At 41.0% G+C, this 20,192-nt stretch overlaps 1 protein-coding gene across 1 annotated transcript in view; it reads left to right on the top strand.

The window, feature by feature from the left end:
* Positions 1-18,669, top strand: part of ncam1a (neural cell adhesion molecule 1a) — a 270,441-nt gene extending 251,772 nt beyond the window's left edge. Inside the window, exons 19-22 of the mRNA XM_078265516.1 lie at positions 8,764-8,971; positions 11,259-11,375; positions 12,311-12,763; positions 17,621-18,669. Coding sequence (XP_078121642.1) covers positions 8,764-8,971; positions 11,259-11,375; positions 12,311-12,763; positions 17,621-17,741 — 899 coding nt within the window. The 3' untranslated portion in view covers positions 17,742-18,669. The remainder of the gene's footprint in view (positions 1-8,763; positions 8,972-11,258; positions 11,376-12,310; positions 12,764-17,620) is intronic.
* Positions 18,670-20,192: the final 1,523 nt, after the last annotated feature.

Below are 20,192 nucleotides of genomic sequence, written 5' to 3'. Positions count from 1 at the left end.
ACAGGAATTAGAAGAAAGATGAAGAATTATATTGGCAGAAAGTAATAAATAAATAATACTTTTTTTTTCTTCCTTTTGGTAGTTTCCTTTGGACAGTTCGCCCTGCCTCATCTCTTAAAAAAAAGGGCCTTCTGGCCTTCCTTCCTCAGTTGGGATCTAAAACGAGACTTGTATTCCTTCAGTTTATTATCCCTGACACTGCCGTTTCATCTCAACTAAGTTTTGTCACACGGATAATAACAGCTTACGACTCCCTCGAGGGGTCGGTGTTCTTTTTCACTTGTTGGTCCCTGCTGTTGTTCATCAGTACCTACTGAGTAATGACAGTGCTGATCAGTGCTGAGTGATTTGAATTGTTGCTAATAAGGAGCTCCATCTAAAGTGTGCGCATCAGTCTCACTTGCATTGCATATCAACAGAATATTTCTCTTCGGTGAAGCAAACGGTGCAGTCGCCCGCTGCATACAGACTATACAGCCAGAGCGGCTGTTATTGTTCAGGAGTCACTCTCTTCGCATAGCAAACTATTTCCTCCAGTTTAATAATAATAATAATACATTTTATTTAAAGGCGCCTTTCTCAGCACTCAAGGACACTATACAGGATACATAAGGCATTAAAAGGAGCAAAAAAATAAAGAATACAACAACAATAAAAACAACAGAAAGAGGCAGAGCAATTGACATCGAGTGGAAGAGGCAGTTTTACAGTTTTGTGTTTTGAGTTTCAATTTGAAATGGGGGGAATGAATCAATGTTTCTAAGTTGGGGTGGTAATGAATTCCAGAGATGGGGAGCAGAGCGGCTGAATGCTCTGCTCCCCATGGTGGTGAGACGGGCGGAGGGGACAGACAGGTGTATGGAGGAAGAGGATCTGAGGGAGCGGGAGGGAGTGGGGACCCCGGAGGAGATCAAGTTTGTCAGCTTGATTGGGTTAATGGGGTGTTTATATGGATAGGAGTTTTAAATCAAATCAGCCGATTTGCGTAGTGAATGAAATGAAGCGAGTTATTTTTATTCTGTAATCTAGGAATGTTCTCATGACTTTTATCTTCTTGTCATTTTCCACAATTTAGTTTTCGCTATCACAGAGGACTACGTTGTTGTTTTTGTTCTGTAATCGGATGGAAATATATGTACAGTACATATTCTAAATCGGATAGAAACATTTAGTATACAGCAAACATAAAACAATCAGATTGCCTACAGTAATCATCTCTGTAAACAATATTGTCACTCTGTATTAAATTAGAAGTTACATTTTTCTGAACGCTTCCTCCCTGCATTAAAATTAGTCAGCAATTATTTGGGTTTTTTTCAAGTCGATGTACACATCAGTTTGTGGTGCCAGTTGCCTCGCTAGTAAGTGAACTCTGAAATCCTCATTTAAATGCTGATAATCCCATCCAGCCACACACACTGCCTCCGGCATGAAGAGATTTCAAAGATCTTAATCAGTCAGTTGTCAGCAGCACTCTGCTTCCTTGCACCCAAGAAAACAGAATCTGAAGCTCATGTTGTTTTAAAGGTGGTGCAGTGCCACACTGTGGCTGAACGCTGATGGAGGACTTATTGGAAATAAGGTCCATGCAATACCTAAATAAAGGTCGATTAACAGATTAAAAAATATAACCAAGGAACAAAAGGAAAACAACAAGATAGTAGCTATAGTAAAAGCCATGAATAAATAGTTGGGATTGATTTAAATATTTCAGCTAACTAGAATATGGATTGAAGTATGGGGATATTTACAGTTTACACTCGTGGTTCCCTTTTTTAAATTTTCCAAAATTCATGTTCACCTCACATATAGAATCTGTATTTGCTTCCTCAGAATCAAATTCAAGTCATTATGTTTTTGTTATCTGTCGATTTTTCTCATTGATCCAGTTAGTATACCAGGTTAAAATGAAACTATTCTCTGGTTTGTGGCACTTGTTGAAGATATCTTCCCTTCTTTAAAGGCTTCATCAGTGACTTTTTAAAGATTACATTTTTGGGCCTTTATTTGACAGGACAGCTTAGACTTGAAAGGGGAGAGAGAGGGGGAATGACATGCAGCAAAGGGTCGCAGGTCGGAATTGAATCTGCCGCTGCTACGGCGAGGATCGAGCCTCTGTACATGGGGCGCACACTCTACCAGGTGAGCTACCCAGGCGCCCCAAGACCCAGGGTTTTAAACTTGTCAGGGTAGCTCACATTATGAGAGTATGGCAGTCATGTGAGAGTCATCAAAGATTCATCCCAATTCTATAAGACACAATTAGACTAAGCAGATTAGGAGTATGAACAGTGACAGTGACAAAATAAAGTACACTCTAAGGAGTCACTGTGCCTAAAAGATTGCTTGATTTCTGAGTGTGCTGTTGATTTAGGCTATAATATTTTCTATAATGCAATGCAGGAAGGAAATGGAGAGGCTACTCACATCTACACATGATTAAAACAATTGGCTGGCGAGACAGCTCGAGTGATTTTGGAAAACCATAGAAATTCACAGATTTGTCTGTCGGGCGTCATTTCATGTTAGTAAAAACTACATTGATTTCTCGTATGGTAACCTCAGAGACATAATAATGTGACTTTTAGTATATAGTACACAGTCTGCACAATATGTGCAGTATAGAACCCAGCATTAGGGCACCGGTTCAGAAGTACTAAGGGTGATGCCTCTGACCGTTGAGCAGGGCTGCTGGACGTGTTGGAGAATGTGGAGGCGGGCGGTGATGTTACAGCGGCGGATGGGTGGTGTTAACACAATGTCTGCCCCTCTACAATCTTGTAAGCCATCAGATAAGAAAAAAAGCAAAATTGTGTTGGACGATAGCTGATGGGTTTGGAGATTGTATTTCGAACAATGTGTTCTGCCTCTTTTGCTCTCCCCCGGAATGTTTACCTGCATGCATCCAATGCCCGCTTTAACATAATCCAAATATTACTTGGACTACAGACAGAAACCAGAACTCTTCCGATACCAAATTATTGTCCCGTTGCCTACAGAATCTGCAATCGTATGCATATATCTGTTTATAGAGATTTGCCCCTCTACAATATGCTGTGCCATGTATTTTGGGGGGGGTCGGTCTCTGCATTGTAGAGATCGATACAGCCCTCACTGCACGTCAGTCCATAGAGATGTAATTTATTCCCTCCCAGCAATAGACTTGCCCGTCCCAGAGCGACAACCCCATGGGTTTTTTGTAACGTTACCGCGTAAAGCATCAGCCTCATCTGGCTAATTTTCTGTAGTTTCTGTAACGTTAACGTCTGCTGCATTGTCACCCAAAGCGGCAGTAGAGCTTCAGGGGCAGGCTTACCAAAACACTGAGAGAGTGTAGTTTGTAGTTTGAATGTGCTTTCATTTCATAAATCTACTTTAGTGATTCACGTTAGTTAATTTCAAATTTGCGCAGAGAATGACCAAGCATCTGTGTTGTTGTTCCTAGGTGACTCGCAACACAGATGGGTGAATTTATGAACGTAAGTGTGAAAGTTCTCTCACAAAACAATCATAGTTACGTAACGTTATCCTTGCGTTTTTGTACGTGGGTATATGGAAATCCTTGACCTTTCCTACTGGGTATACTCCGTATAACTGCGTGTCACGTAGACTACACCACTGGTCCCTCTGGTGAAACAAGCATTGCCTCACTGTGTTGCCAGGATGAGTGCTGATAACAAACAAAATGTCTTTACCTCTACTTCTACAGGCTAATAAATAGTTTCATTTGGATTTGGCCATGTTAGTCATGGCTGCAGCAATTACCTATTATCTGCAAATATTGCAGACGTGTTGGACATCATTTTATAACAATTTCCTTTTCTGTGTGTGTAACCATGTTTTAACAACATGAGTTTGTAAAGAAAGAGCCACCACAGGGTCAGGCAGAGTTTCTGAGGTGAAATATAAAAGTCTGTATGGATATTGTGCATTCCCATCAGTAGCTATTTGAATGCTCCTTTTGGTGCTATGATATGTACATTAACTGACAATATAGAGGTTTTTCATTAGTGTACTAGCACACAAGTCTGACAGATTTTATATGCTGGACAGTGGCCAGTTATTGATTTCTCAGGAATGTCAGGTTTTTTTAGTGAAATTGAGGCTTGATACATGCAGTCTGTTATCAGCAGTCTTCTGGGAAACTGCCGCAGTACTGTACCTGACAAGCCTGTAAAGAGAAATGTTTGTGTAGTCCATCCTGACACGAAGATTTGTGCTTGCTCCCTCAGCGAGAGAACTCTGTGAGAAAACCCCGGTTTGCCACGGAATACACGCCATGATGTATTGTGTCTGTTAAAATGCAAATGAAGCAATATGCAAAGGAAAACCAAGCGTTGTCTGCGACACTGTAGTCACTATAAGTACACAGAGCTGTGGCATGCTCCTGCTATTTTGATCACAGCCATCAGAGAAAATAAAGTACTACAGTGCAGCCAAGGATAGGGAGATAGTGATTTTAAATGAAATGTCTAGATTAGCCATGGGCTGCGCTTTCACTTAAAAGTATTTCTGTCATACAGTTGCAGTAAACACAAACATAACATGTTTAAGAGGCGTAAAAATAATTGTAATTTGTCATATTGCAAAGCCTGTGCAGCAGTGGCTGTCGGCAAGGTTTGAAAAAATACACGAGTGCATATCATGCGCCATTGAAGGCCACGCTTCTACAGGATTTGTAAAGACGTCAATCCTGAAGTCCGTATTTTAAAACTGAATATGTGTCAACAACTGTCCCACTTCAAAGGCCCAGATCATTTTGTCCATCCTTTGCCCTAATCTGTGTAATAGTTTAATGATGCGTTCAGGTGCGTTCAGACCATGCTTGTGAAGTCTGGAAATTTACGATGTCAATGGTAAATGTGTCACATAAACTGGAGCAATGGAAAAGTAATTGCAGGATGTGAATAATGGAAGCCAGGGTTGAACTAAGTGCCATTCACACATTCACCACCATATGGCTGTTTATATCCTGAGCAAATATTATGAGTGTATAATGAAGTGACATGTCAACTCATACTGTAATTTAAGATGGATCAGTCAAGTGTTAAAAGTCAGGTGTAGTTTTATATGACGGAAGGGTTAGCTGGTCACTCCAAATCACATTTGTTTTTGAGTACAGGATGAGTCTTTCGAAAAGACTAAAACTGATGAAAATTTTAGGTATACTCATTCTACTGTTGGTTGTACACGTAATATTAAAGGTCCAATGTGTGGGAATTTCTCCCATCTAGCGTTGAGATCATATATCGCAATCAACTCTCTCGCACCACGCAGTTCAAAGAACGTATTACAGCTACGGTAGCCTTCACGCTTCAAAAAGACGGTCTCTTGCTCTTTTCAATATCCTTTTTCTTTTTCTGGGCGAAGAAGAAGAAGTCTGGAAATTTGGATTTTGAATAAGTGTGGTCCTCCATGTTTCCTTCTTCAAACTTGCCGGGGCCGGGAAGCTACGATACCCATTAGCAGCAATAGCAGCACCTGTGAGTTTATCATGTGACAGTGAAAACGCGAAAGGCGGAGCAGTATGTCCTGTATGTCCCTCACTGTAACCTAACGTATTTCAAGATGGAGCATGAATATGGAGCGTCTACCCCAGTTCTCTTAATACATCCATGAGTTCATGCAAATGCAAATGTAAAATTTCAAACCAATAGGAATACTTGGAATTGATGGTGGAGGTAAATATTCATGAAAAAAAGGTTTGTGAACGGGCAACACAGATTTTGATAATGAACAACTAAACACGTTACACACTGGACCTTTAAAGTGCACAAACAACAGTGTAACAACCAAACACATTCTCGCTCCCATCGCTTAAAATACGGACGCTTGGCCATGTGCCTTTGAGCCCTTTAGCGTCATATCTAAACGCGGTTTATTTACACGCGCTTTCTCTTTGTCTTCTATGATGAGTGTGTCTTTGTGTGATCAATCAGCTGTATAACAGAGCAGCTCTAAACACCCTTGCACATATGTTTCGTTTAGATCAAATTCTGTTGTAGCTGCAGGAAATATATTGATGTGACGGTTTGGCCAATATCTGTGAACAACATTAAACAACAAAATGGGCACAGAATTTCAGGGTACACCACTTTTAGTTTTTTAACTGTGCTAATGTCTTTTTTGTTCATTTTTACTAAGCTTTTACAATGTGCTGCAGGCTATGGTGAAGCGGCTATTATATATACTGTACTGTATGAGTTCATACTGTAGGTCCAGTGGTGCAGACCTGCAAAACCTATTTGCCGTGAGTCTATTTCCTGCTCCTTATCCCAAACTTCAGGGACATGGGTATTATCAGGTTATATGCTGTAAATTTACAGATGGTCCTCAAACTGCAGTGCTCACATTCTCCTCAGGCAGTTTAATGAGCTCTCAATACAGACACTGGCAAAAGTGACCTCACTAACCTATGTAAGAGAGACTTTCATTTTAATAAAAAAGCCTTAATGTCTCATTGGGTTCTGAAAAGACTGTCTGAAGGGACATTTTTAAAGCCGGTTCTGCATCTGGTTCCACCTTCATGTCCTTTCATGGGACAACATCAAGGTGACCACTTTGAAAAGCATACTGCGCACCACTACTCAAAGGCTCAAAAGGCACCATGCAGCACAATGTGGGTAAGTTGAAAAAGATTCAACTTCATGCTAATGTCATCTGACGCACGGGAGCAACAACCTGTAGACAACCAATCCGTTCATCTTGATTCCCTCAAGAAACAGAAATTAGTTATTTGTAACTCCACACAACTATGTGAAAGTACTTCCAAATTCTCTATATAACTACGGTATAACTTAAATGGGCTCCCGGAACATGAATTAAAAAAAAGGATGAGTCAAAACAACATTGCCAGGCAAACACACTCCTCAAGTGCTGGTACAGTGGCAATGAGAAGGAATAACCACCCAATCAGAACTGAGTGTGAGATATCATACTGCATGCTACTACTTGTGATGTGATTGCATATAACCATGTTTGCCAGGGTCTTTGATTATTTACATTTTGGGGTCCATGCACAGCCATTATGCACTGTGAGTCAGTAAGTAAGCATTGCACCACAAATGTTTTTCCTGTTTGAAGTATTGTGGTAAGTAGCTTGTGTTATGTCTCTGTGAAGTGTAAATCTGGCTGCATGTTGTTTGTTTTTTTGTTCAATCTCTTGTCATCATGAATGGAGAACATGCAAATCATTGAGCAGCAAAAACTTGACTGATGTCATCGAAACATTGAATGCTTTCAGTTTTTCCCTCAAAGAATACTTTTTTTTTTTTTTGCTTTAATGCACTCGCAGGTTGCATGCAAAGATGGGGATTTGGCTACCGTTTGTTAGTCCAGCCTTGTTCATCAAATGCCAAAACGAATGTTGCGAGCTACGAAAGCCATTGATGAATGCAAAGCTGCAAAGCCTGAGCTGCCTTGGACCTCCAAATCTTGTTTACTCCATCCCTTCTACAAACTGCATGTGCATTTGTTTATGTGGAATAATCGGAGGGAGAAAATAACCTGCATTTGCACTTTGCCCTCAAAATGTGATGACTTCTTGCTTATGTTGAGATAAACAGCTGCTCAGATAACCCTCTTTAACCTTTACGTCTCCTAAGAAAGTTTTGAAGCAGCTATAAAAAAGATTGAATGGGTACTGAGAAAAATCCATTAAAGCAGATAGTTTGTATTCACTCTTTGTAGGGGGTATAACAGTGGGGAGGGGAGGGCTGGCCTATGAACCACATCCCCTATATTATCTTCAAATAAAAATCTGTTATGCGTTTAGTTTTTCTGTGATGGATTTGTTGCAGATAGATTGTAATTACAATGTATGTCTAGTCCAGTGGTCTGCCTTTGAAAGTTATAGGGTAAGAACATGGATGCTTACAAGAATTTCTTTCTAATGTGAAGCAATGTTTCCCAATAAGCAAGTTGGCAAAGAATGGGAAAACTGTCACTTAAAAAAATTAATCATTTGACTATTTGTTAATGTTTTTTTGGTATTTTGATCCAAGGCCAAGAAAATGAACAATATAAAAGTCTTTCATTGTCTTTTTTTTTCTGGAAGTCAGGAAGTCACAAAAAAAGTAACTTTTTATACCTCTCTAAAATGAAGCAGGGATTTAATGATTTACTTTTAAAACGTTGAGTAATTAAAAGCCAAATTTATTGCAAGTCAAAATTCAAAGCCTCTGACGAAACGTGCCCAAACTGTCTTTACAACTACTGGATGGATTGCCATTAAATGTGGAATCATATCAGAAATAATATCTGGTTTGTATTTAGTATACTGTCACTCAGTTCTTATTAAAGAAATAAATATAGAACCCTATCAGTTTTGTAGATCCCGTTTGTCTTCACATACAGATTTAGATTGTGATCTGTGTTTTATTTTCTTCTTTGGAAGTTCTGTGATTGTGTGTGCAATTGAACACCTCATGTGTGTAGGCCATAATGTAAATACCAAGTATCTTGAATAAAAGCAGAGATGAGGGTATTATTTTGTTTCAACATATTAGTTTCCGGGTTGTTCGGGCATGATTTGTCTCCAACTTTACTCTCTAATAAAATGACACATTTGAGGTCTTGACAACTGGTACCTGAAGTGCTGTATTAAAAGCTTGACCGCATTCCTCATCATCTTTCTCCCTCTCTCTTTCTAACTTTCTTTCTATCCCCTCTCCCTCATGTTAAACCCTTTCCTCTCCCCTAACACCTGTCCTCCCCCTCTTTTTCCTGCCTGTTTTGCTTGTGTGTCCCCTCTCCCTGTCGTAGACGCCATGGACGGTGGCTCAGGCCTTGGCACCGGAGCTATCGTAGGCATCCTCATTGTTGTCTTTTTCCTGCTGTTGTTGGGCGTGGATGTCACCTGCTACTTCCTTAACAAGTGTGGACTCCTCATGTGCATTGCTGTGAACTTCTGTGGGAAGGCCGGGCCAGGTGCTAAGAGCAAGGACATCGAGGAGGGCAAGGCAGCATTCACGTAAGTGAACATCATCTTATGACACATTATTTTCCATGTATTGCTTAAAGCTGCAGTAAGCAATACTGCACAAAGATTGTTGATGTTAAGGAAAAACTCAGGAGCTGCACAACTCATTTCACATACGTGAAGAAGGTTCAGGAGACCTTGATAAATCACACAAGGAGCATTGAATGAACGCTCAATTGAGGAGACAATTAAGCAAGCAGTACAGTACAACCACAATGTGTTATTGTGCAGTGCCGTCCCAACTCTCTGAAGTTCCTGTCCTCCTGAAGGTGTATTTATACTCATGCTGGAGACGTTACATTTAGCTGAACCTTGAACAAAGATATTGCAGGTGCCGTTAACACAGATACTAAATCGTGTGGCTGGCCCACCCACCTCCAAAAGGAGACATGCCTGAGACAAAACATTCCCTTATCATGCAGCAGACAGGACAGAACAGATTTGGATATCAGAGACTGGATGAATACTCTCGTCCCCTTTCCTGTGACCTATGATGATCTGATGTCGTATAGTGTGTTCCATTTAGGGGGAGCGGGGTGTTTCCGACTTTGACCTCGGAAAATCTGACTTTTGAGTACAAATGGCACGCACTATACGCTTTCCCTTTAGTCTCGTCATACCACAAGATGGTGTTTCTGGAAATTCCACCACAGTTGCTATTAGAACTCAACTGCCAAACAAATACAACCCCCCTTCAGAAGCTCCGCCCCCCAGATTCAGGGATAGATAACTACTGGTCGCCCTTCATTAGTGGTTATGATGCAAGCGAAGGCTATACAAAATGTAAAAATGTGTTGCTGGAAGTTGTAGCCTATTTGTTCACCTTTGACAAAGGTGCTGCTGTGTGACAGCTTCCTGCTTCCAGTCTTGGTGCTAAGCAAGGCTAAATACGCCCTGGACCTATTGCTACTGATCTTGTTTTTTGAATTTGCATTCGTTGCTAACGAGCATATTTCTCAAAACGAGGGCAGTACTCAATCTCAGCTACATGCTATTTCATTCAGCTAACCTATACTACACCCTGCCTTTGCTAGATTATACAAAGTGTTGTAATAATAATAATAATAATAGTTACTATACTACTAATTATTATATTAATTCTAGTTATATAGTGCAGGGGTGCTTTGATCAGACTCCAATTCCAATTCCAACTGCAAAAGTTTTAAAATTCACAGATTGAAATTGTCAATTTGCTTCTGAAAACAGCATGCCAGCAAGCATTACCAGTAAAATCTTCAGAAGTGTGTGTAACATAACACTTTTAAACATCTACTCATGTTTAAATTCATGTATTGCCTTTGTTTGATCAAAAATTCTAAACTGCTCACATGAGCTTTACTGAGAGTGAATCATGATTATGTACAGAGCTGATACTTAGCACCTTAGATCTAAACATGTTATTCCCAGCAAGCAAATAAAGCTCAGCACAATCAGAGAGCAGTGTTGTGATAACAGACAAGCCCCCAGGGGAAGCCTACTACAATCATCGGTGCTGCTGGAGGATGATCCAATGTTGGAATGAGAGAATTAGTGTGTATTTGACAGCTTAAAGAACGATACAGGTGTTTTTGCATGTTTTAGCCACATTGCTGATGATCACCAGAATGCTCCTCAGGGTTTCCCCCAGAAAAGTTGTTTAGCCCTGTGGCAAGTGTCCCTCGTCACAGACTGATGACAGAGATAATGTCCAGCTCAATAGTTTCTGTGATAACAGAATCATGGACGGAATGGCGAAATTCAGAATTTAAAAAAGCTATAAAACAGATTCCATAGGGCCCTACATTAAGTCAGTGCTAAAATATAACTGGAGATTTGAAAATATGACTACGTCTAAGTTTCCAACCAAGCCGCCCCACTGTAACTCTAGTTTAATAAACGTTGTAAAAATACATTAAAGCTTTAGTGCGTAATTTTTTTGGAGGTGGTTCGCGATCATGGAAGGCTTGTATCATGTGGACGCGCTGTTGTCATTACTTAGAATTCCTCATGGGGGAGACAGAAACTACGCACTATAGCTTTAAAGTAAAATGCCCAGTGGCTTGGTCCTGGTGGGCCACCAGGCTTGCTTCAAGTAGACTTTCCTGTTGCATGTGTGTGGTGGGGTGACCGTGTGTTACAGAGCTAGATTTTGTCACTGTGTATGTGGGACACCTTGTGTTGCTTGTATGACCTAGCATAGTAGGCCAAGCTCTTCTGGGATTGTCCGATGTTTAACAGATTAATAGCAAATAAAGTCAGTGTGATAGCTTGCTAACTGTCTGTTGCCATCTGACAACAGGAAGGATGAGTCTAAGGAGCCCATTGTTGAGGTGAGAACAGAGGAAGAACACACCCCAAACCAAGGAGGAGGGGGTCCCACTGAGCCCAACGAGACCACACCTTTGACAGAACCTGAGTGAGTATGGAACAGGACCACTTCCCCAGTCCAGGGGGTGTCCCAGACTTAGGCCTATGTGCATGGTATGTTGATAGAGAGGTGAATCAAATCTTTGGGATACTCTCAACAAAACTCTTTTTTATGAACATGATGTTGGTCAGACCCAAACTAGATTCATATATCGCGACACAGTTCCTAGTTTCAACTATACACATGATCGGCTCTGACATCCTCCGAATCCACATTTATTTATTTTTTTTCAATTAAGAGACCCGCACCCGCATGGACACTCCTCGTCAACTGCTCCCTATGGGATGTATGTAACCGTGATGATATGGTAACATATTACACTGAAGTAGGCTGGTTTTAAATAAATAAATGTACATACAACACATACAACGCTTGCAGCTGTTGCATATGACATTATCCGCTATTAATCAAAAATGTTCATTTTTATGACCCCGGCCCACCCAATCCGTGAATTAACATGCTGCTCCAAACTCCCAACAGTATGTTGTGAAAAGGTTTAGGTGACATCCCTGACTATGGATATCCCAAATACAGACCAAGAATGATTTACACCAAATGTTAGCACTCCAACCTAGTCCTAAGTCTAGAGACCCATTCAGACCAACAACAAACCCTGCTTGTTCCTTTATTGTACAACGCATATTAGCATCCTGATCCTGAAACTCCTACATTCTTTCTATAGTCTATTGTTGTATTATTTTTAGTTTACCCCTCCACAAATATTGTGTTGCTAACATTTTGATTGTGTAGATTTTTACTTTTCCACTGCAGCACAGTAGCACTCACTCTGCCTTGTTTTTTTTCCTGACCTGCACTCTCCCTCTACCCCTTTTATTTCTCTTGGTGTCCTTTTTCTTTCTTTCCCTCACTTTTCTGGTGGCTCCACTCCCCTCTCCTCCCTTGTTTGTCCTGCTCCCCACCAGGCCTGCCGCTGCAGACACCACCTCCACGGTGGTAAACTTGCTCCCCTGCACTGCCACTAACTCAGTTGCTGAGAGCTTTAGCACGGCGCAGAGCAGTCCTGCTAGTGAGAGCACCACGCTAACCACCAGCGCCTCCAGCCCAACCAAAGCCGCCCCTGCCAACTCCTCCCCCAAAAACAGCCCTGCTGCCCAGTCCAGTTCACTTAACGCTAACACCCAACCTGATGTTGGGCCCCTGGTCGACCTGAGCGACACCCCTAAAGTTCCCAACCCAACCCCCCTTGTCTCAGAGCCAGTCAGCACGCCCTCTACTAATGCCGACGGGCCACAGAGCCAGCGTGACGCAGTCAAAGCCCCTGACAGCACCCAGAATAAGGACTCACAAGTAGACGGCCCGACCAAGGATGCGCCCAATATCCTGTGCACAGGCTCGACCACACCAGCCCAAAATGAGTATGAACACTTCCATACCCCCATTATTCAACTTGTCTCCTCTGCTCTGGTAGCATCCCAATAGCCCAAAAGTGTGCCATTTTTAAAGGAAAAATCCACCCTATAATGCGAACACAGTGGTGTTGGTGTCAAATAATCACATGCACAATTAAGCACCTGTCAGGAACAGTAGGCAACTTTTAGGTTTGATCCCACCACAAGTGTTATGATGTTGTACCATGCCTTTACTGTCCCTGCATTTTAGCTGAGTAAGTTAAAATTATTATCTAGCTTCATCATTTTCAGAAAAATTCCAAAGCTTTTGATTTGATTTTTCACTGTACTCGGTCATAAACAAGACAAAGTTTGATTGAGGTCAAGTAAGGGCAGTGGAAGAGTGTTGGAGATAGTTAAAGGTGAATAACAGAAACAGCACAATTGTCAGGCTTTCCATTATTCTGAAAAGCTTACCTGCGCACAAAAAAGGGGAGTTAAATTTTCAAACAACCTTCTAGCTAGTAGCTGAGATCAAAAGATTCTGCATCTTCATTACGTTGTGAAGGAGCTCAAGTGTGCAAAAAAAGTGACATTAAAAATAGCAGCGAAATGTGTCAGTCTCTTCGACATCAGTGCTCCTAAGCGCCGCTGCCTTTCAGAAGATTTTGACGATGTTGCCTGATCACCCGCTGACGATATGTTTGGCTGTAGGCTTGGCACCAGTTTTCGATAATATATGTATATTGTATGAAAAGATCCAGAGGCAGTTTCCACCAACAACAACAGCAGCCGCATTATACCTGAATAAAATGCAGCCAGAAATGATGTTGCCGTTTGTAGAGGGAGCACAGCTGTTCTTGTAGATATGAATAAGTTTTCAAAAGCTGTATGACCATTTGTACATAAAATCACATTTGATTGAAAACATGTAAGTCTTTTCTAGGGGTAAAATATCTTTGGTGACATTTTAGAGTAAACAATTGTTGCTGGTTAAGCAAAATTGGGTACATCAAACAAAAAACAAAAACAAAATGACATCAAACAAAAAACTAAATTATTTGCAACTGAGGTTGATGATTATTGTTGGAACATTTAAGGGTGGATTTTTCCTTTTAAGAAGGCCAGATGGTGGCCATGCAGATAAATGGCACAGGAATACAATACATTGGGATGCCACCAGTGCATGCCTGTCTTCATTCAACCACCACCTCCACCCTCCACCTGTTTGTTTGCTCACTTAATGGAGTCAGCCTTTCTTCTACCATACAGCTTCTTTATATTTCACCCAAATTACCTCTGGGATTATACAGTACAAGCTGCATTTTGTTTTAGCACACCTTGTTCACACACCAGGTCTCACCAATTGATGCTTCTAAACCCAATGCTACACAATCGGACATGTTCCAGCAGCAATGTGATCCGTAAGTGGGGAGAAATTAATAACTTCGGCAGCCAAAATTAGAGCTCTCTCTGACGTTAGCATGTAGCCACATGGAGTTATCAGTGGACTGTACAAAAATAGCAGCAATTTCTACCGTCACAAATCACCAACAAAGACTTCTCAACCAAAAACTACACAACCGGACATGTTCCAGCAGAAATGTGATCCGAAATTTGGGAGAAAATAACATCTGCAACCAAGGCTGCAGGTTTCACTGATGTTAGCATGTAGCTCCATGTGGCAGAGTATGTAATGTAAACACTGCAGTAGCGTGCCTGCCTGGGGCAGATGACCATATATTGAAAACCGTCCCAGTATGACGTCATATCAAGCAGAGAATAGTTAAAAACCAGACTGTTCAGAACAGTGTGAAATCTGAGGTTTTGGTTCACAGGGATTTCTTTTATGTACATTTACCTCATTATTTGAAGCTTTGGCCATGTTGAATATGAACATCCGACATTGTAACATTATAGATATGACAGAAAATAGGGAAAAGTATAATAGGTCTTCTTTAACAGAAGCAAGAGGACTGCCAACATAGATGCGGTAATGACGAAATAGGCATACTGTTGAAGTAGTTGCATGACATGGATTGCATCCAAAAACATTATCGATTTGACAGAAAATCTGGAAAAGCATAATAGCTTTTCTTTTAATGTTAACAACATCCACATGGCTGCAAAAGATAAAGCCAACAGAGCTTAGTTTGTCTCAGCTGGAGTCTGTGAGGACCAATAAGCTTTAAATCCTGCTGCACACCAAGAATGAGAAATTCTTGTTCATTCTGTGAAAGATTAGATACATATCTTTGTGTGGAGAACTCTACAGAAGAAAGCCGTTCCTTTCTGTCATGCAGCGGTGAATTAGCTTGTTCAAGTAAATTCAATACTTGTCACAAAGTGACCTCCAGCAGCACTGCCATTGTTCTGTGTCCTCTTCATTTTGAAGGTGAAACAAAATGCCAATCTCTGAATCACTCCAAGACACCTCTGTTTTCTCTTTTAAATTATTGTAGAAAGTCAGTATTTCAGTAGTTCTATGATTTTAGAGTTACTGTCCCTAGGAGTTTGCAGATGTTCTTGAATCCTGTCAGGCTGTGAGGATGATGAGATAGCTACATTATGGCTGAGGATAGTCTATGTCGACGACGTTTCATTTACAGGATTGTTCCAGTACCATTTTCGGCCGGATGTTCCTCAACTTCCACTTTCTTTGTGTTAGCATTCTAATCTCCAGTCTGTTTGAGAAACATCCTCCGAGCTAGAACCAACACTCAAATTATGTTTACTTTTTTCTTGAGAGAGCCATTTTAATTTCAGAGCTCGCCTCCCTACGTGCACATGTTCCACCGAAACTATTTTGCAAAAGCACCATACCTGCATCCGGTGCTTAGCATTACCCAAGCCGATTGTGATTGGTTTAAAGAAATGGTAATAAACCAGAGCACGTTTTTCTCCCATCCCGGAATGTTGTGGGAACTAGCTCGACCTTCCTGTGGACGAAGGTCTGGCAATGTGTGACTAGGCTGAGGATGAATTACAGAGGCTTACTGACAATCACTCCCCTTTCTCTCCCTCCTTTATCTTACACTCTGCTCACTCAGCTAGCCAGAGGAAGATGTCAGTGATAAAGTATGGGGAGTTGAGAGCTAGTTGGAAGCAGGGCTCTTGTCAGCTCAACATCAACTTGATATAACTAAACTTGTCAGTGGAGGGATTTTTCTTCATAACTCGTTGACAGAACTGAAGCACAGCTCTCTCGCTGATGTATTTGGCGATCCTTCTTCTGCATCCCAACACTGAAATGTCTTGTCAGGCTTTTGTGGGTTCTTGAGGGACATACTCAGCCTCAGGACCCATTTTTCTCTCTTGAGTAGAAAAACATCTTTGCAGACTATTTTCATAGGCTACACACGTTTAAAACATTTCAAAAGAAGCTTTCAATCAGTTAGTGGTGCTTTGAATTGCTCTTGGTTATGTAAGAGCACCCTTTAAAGTGTTTCAAGAGAACAATAGCCTGGATTGTTCTAAAAGGGTGCTTAAAGTACATTAGTTAGAAGTATCATTTGCTTTTGTGCTGTAGTGCCCATTTATTTGAGAGTGACATAGTTGTAGATAGTGCTGCGTGAAAGAGTTTTACATTTTAAAGGTCAGACACTGCAGCAAGGTGGTCATAGAAGAGAGGGTTGGAAATGGTTTCTCTCAGACTCTGTTTAATGTGCAGTGTTACCACTTGTTGACTAAACCGGTCCATTATACTTTGACATTATTGTCTTTGTAAAACTACCGTAATCTCATCGTTGAACTAAACTGAACTAAATTAAGTGTGAGAATGAAATGTGTTAAGAACACTTAAAGGTAACATCACTATGAAGTCAGATTAAAATGTGCCGAAGCACCACAAGGTACAAAGCACAAGAAGTATCCTCCAACTTTAGAATTAGAATTATTTCAACGGAACGTGTCCAGGAAGTGCAGGAGTGCAGATCGATGCTGACAAGAGTATGAATTTGGCACAGTAGTTGAATAGACACGTATAAAACTTTGAATAAGCTTAGTTAGTGGGTTTGGTCATGCCTATGACAGAATTCTGTTGCCTGATCACACCTACAAAGTACTGTAGTTCTCCAGGAATTTAGGACACATTATTTAAAGTAACATTAGGGATCAAAGTTTTCAAGATCACATCTAAAGACATTTATGTAAAGGCTGTTTGGATGTATTTATGGATCCTGTATATGGGACTGTCCCTGGCCCTGACTTTGTAAGGCCAACAGAGAGCATGTATATGTGTCAGCAGGGAAGAGAAGTGTATTGATTTAAATTGTTATTTGAGACCTGGCACAGAGGACAGAAGGAGAGATGACTGTATGTGACACAGCAGTGAAGCACCACTTTTTTTTTTTCAAAATGGAAGCTGCAGCAAAACATCATTACAAATGTATTCCAACAAGGGTACAATTGCAAAAAATGTTCGACTTAAGTGAAGTATGCTTTAAAGTCTCTTTGTCTTGGTTTAGTCCAGACAGCGTGTAATCCTCTTGTGTATTGTAGTTTGTGTTGTAGGTTATGCCCCAGTCTTTCATTCCTTCATACATTGTGCCTACTGTACCGGCCCTGTCTCATTCCACATCAGCATTCATTGTTCCTTGAAAATAGCTGTGACATCCATGTACTCTTATTTGATGTCTGGCTAGGATAGTGAGCTTGATCCCATTATGTGTGAAATGCATTCAGTTCCAGAAGGGAAAACAAATTCCCTCAAAGCATCTTGCATGTCCCCCCCACCTCCCTTTTTTCCTCCTTTCTTTGAAAAATTACACAAAAGGCAGCTCAGAGCAGACAGTTTAGCTGTGGGAGAGAGAGCCTTAATGATTCACTGTTAACAGAATATTCTCTCTTTCTGGTTCTCTCTCACTCCTGTGTTTGTCCCCATAGCGGTAAGACGGTGAAGGACGATAACACCAAAGGCCAAACGGAGGTGAAGAATGCCACAGACGAGGTGAAGACAGTTCCCAACGAGGCTCCCCAGACGAACGGCAATGAAAGTAAAGCATAATCGCCACACCCAAGAGCAGTGGGAAGAAGATGGTGGTTGGGGTAGGGAGAGTGGTCGGGTGTTGGTTTTTAAGGTTAAAAATGGGGGGGGTCACAGTCACTGAAACCTCAAAGCATTGTCACAAACCACCCCACCGCTTCAGAAAATAACAAAAAGCAACAGAAAAAAAATGATTGGTCTCTTTCTACAGTGTCTTCTGACCAGGAAAATGTAAAGACCTCATGCACATGCCTTAGTTCTTTTTACGTCAGTTTATAGTTGTTTATTTGTCATGGGAAAAAGCAAAATTCATAAGTTCACTCTCTCGTATGTAATATTAAATTGATAAACTGTTAAATACAGACACTATTTTCCGGTAGAGAAACATGGTTGGACTGTAGCTTTACTTCACAGATTACTGCCCTTGTGATGTACACACATGTAAGACTGGTACTTTACCAATACTACTATTCTTTATGCAGTATGGTCATCATCGTGGTAATGGAATAAGGGTCTTTCTTCCTATGTCGATATTTTGTTGTGTTTAAATAATGTGCAGACGTTACTGCCTATTTAGCTTTTTTAATGTGTAATTTCCAGGGCTAGAGATTAGAACATTAGCATGCCTGTTTTTTGCAAAGTTACTGTATTTCTGTACATGTTGCTGTCATTTTGGTTCCTCTTTAGATGTTTTTTTTTTTTTTTTTCTTAAATGTCTCCATATGGTTCTGGTCGAGAAATCGTTTAGCCTAAGCTATGAGAAACGAAAGAAGACACCGGTGAAAGATTTATCATGCTATTAAAGTCAATGTTCAGGGGGTTTCAACCCTGTCTCTCTAAAAATTCTGTTTCTACAGTACATGTATATTGGTAAATGGTTTTGCCTAAAACAAATGATTTTGTTACTTTGCAGATACTTTCATTAAAATGTTTATTATGTTGATAAAAATCTTAATCTGGATGACATTATGTTTCTATCAAAGCCGATTTCCTGTTAAAATAAGCTGTATATGAGCGTCTTTTAGGAGACAGGGTTAGGTTGGGTTCGGGGTAAGAAAATGATCACATTGAAGATTATAGCTGTGTTCCTTTCCAGGGGCCACATCCCTCAAAGTCCAGTTTTCAAGACTGAATAAGTCATAACAGATCAACTCGGGTGTCTTTTTCCAAAGGAGGAAAACTGCCTTATTTTGCCTATATTTGATGGAAACTACTGGTGTTTCCTTTGAGTCTAAAGTATCCTAAATTCCACCAGTCAATTGTTTATACTGCTTTCAGTCCTAATTAACTCATTAAGTCCGAAAATATTTGATATGACCAAATATACCAGGTGTGTTCCAACCCGTTCTCACTCCGAACTCGTAAAATACGGACGCTTGGACAGTGGCTGTCAGCGTCAGATACGACGTAAAAAGCACCCTTCAGCGTGTGTGTAGAACTCACCGGGCATAGTAGCAGCTACACAGCGCTTGAAGATGACGTAGTATTAAGAGCGACAACGGTAGGGAGTAGTATGAAAGGCCGAAATTCTGTGTAGGGAGGCTGGTTGGGGTGGTGGATGGGTCTAACCCTAACCCCAGAGACCGGGGTTCGTGTCCCGTGTGTCATGTTTCGTAAAAAACCAACTGTCCCGTTCTTCTTTTCCTAAACCCAACCGTCCCGTTTTTCTTTACCTAGACCCAACTGTCCAGTTCTTGTGCTGTTCTTGTTTTCCTAAAGCCAACTGTCCCGTTCTTAACTGAACCCAACTGTCCCGTTCTTGTCCTACGTGTCACGGAAACATACCTTTTATTAGCCCACCCACGATCTTTTCCTTAACCTAATTGTGTCAAAAGTGACGCCAATAGTCCCGACCAAGCGCGTTTAGATAAAGTCTGTTTAGATATGACGCTAAAGGCGACTTTTAGCGCCAATAACAATGCCAAAGGCACCTGACCAAGCGTCATGTGTTGTGTGTTCAGGTGAGCACTGGTAAATATTATATATGAGCTGGACCAATGAAAAAGGATTCTACAGGTTGTAAATAATGGACTCCAGACTGAAACCCCGTTGTTTCTTCTTGGGAGTTGCCCAGTAGTGGAAGTTAAATAAGTTATATAGACAGATTTTTCCAGTGTGTCTTAATATTAAACTCCAGAACTCTGTCTGAACTATAAACTACTCTGGGCAGTTTGAGGGCAACTTCCTGTTGGTCAATTCTGACCTCACGAGTTGATGAGGACCAAACAATAGTTTTAGTCTCTGTGATGCTCGGGATGAGTACTAGAAATGATGAATCCTCTCTAGACGTCTAATCTCAGGAGCTCGCTATCGATGCCACCACTCGTAAACCACGTTCTTCGAAGGAGGTCGCGCCTGTAATGGGACACAGCTTATGTGCGTGTTGTTAATATTGTCAGTTGGTTTCTTTTTCTCCTTCTCTCTCGCACATACACCTCACCCTTTCCAGAGGTCTTCTTTAAACATTTGGGA

The sequence above is a fragment of the Sander vitreus genome, chromosome 13 (genome assembly GCF_031162955.1).
Source record: "Sander vitreus isolate 19-12246 chromosome 13, sanVit1, whole genome shotgun sequence".
NCBI classification, from domain to species: domain Eukaryota; kingdom Metazoa; phylum Chordata; class Actinopteri; order Perciformes; family Percidae; genus Sander; species Sander vitreus.
Note: the sequence above shows the minus strand (reverse complement) of the source record. Positions and strands in the feature narration are given on the sequence as shown.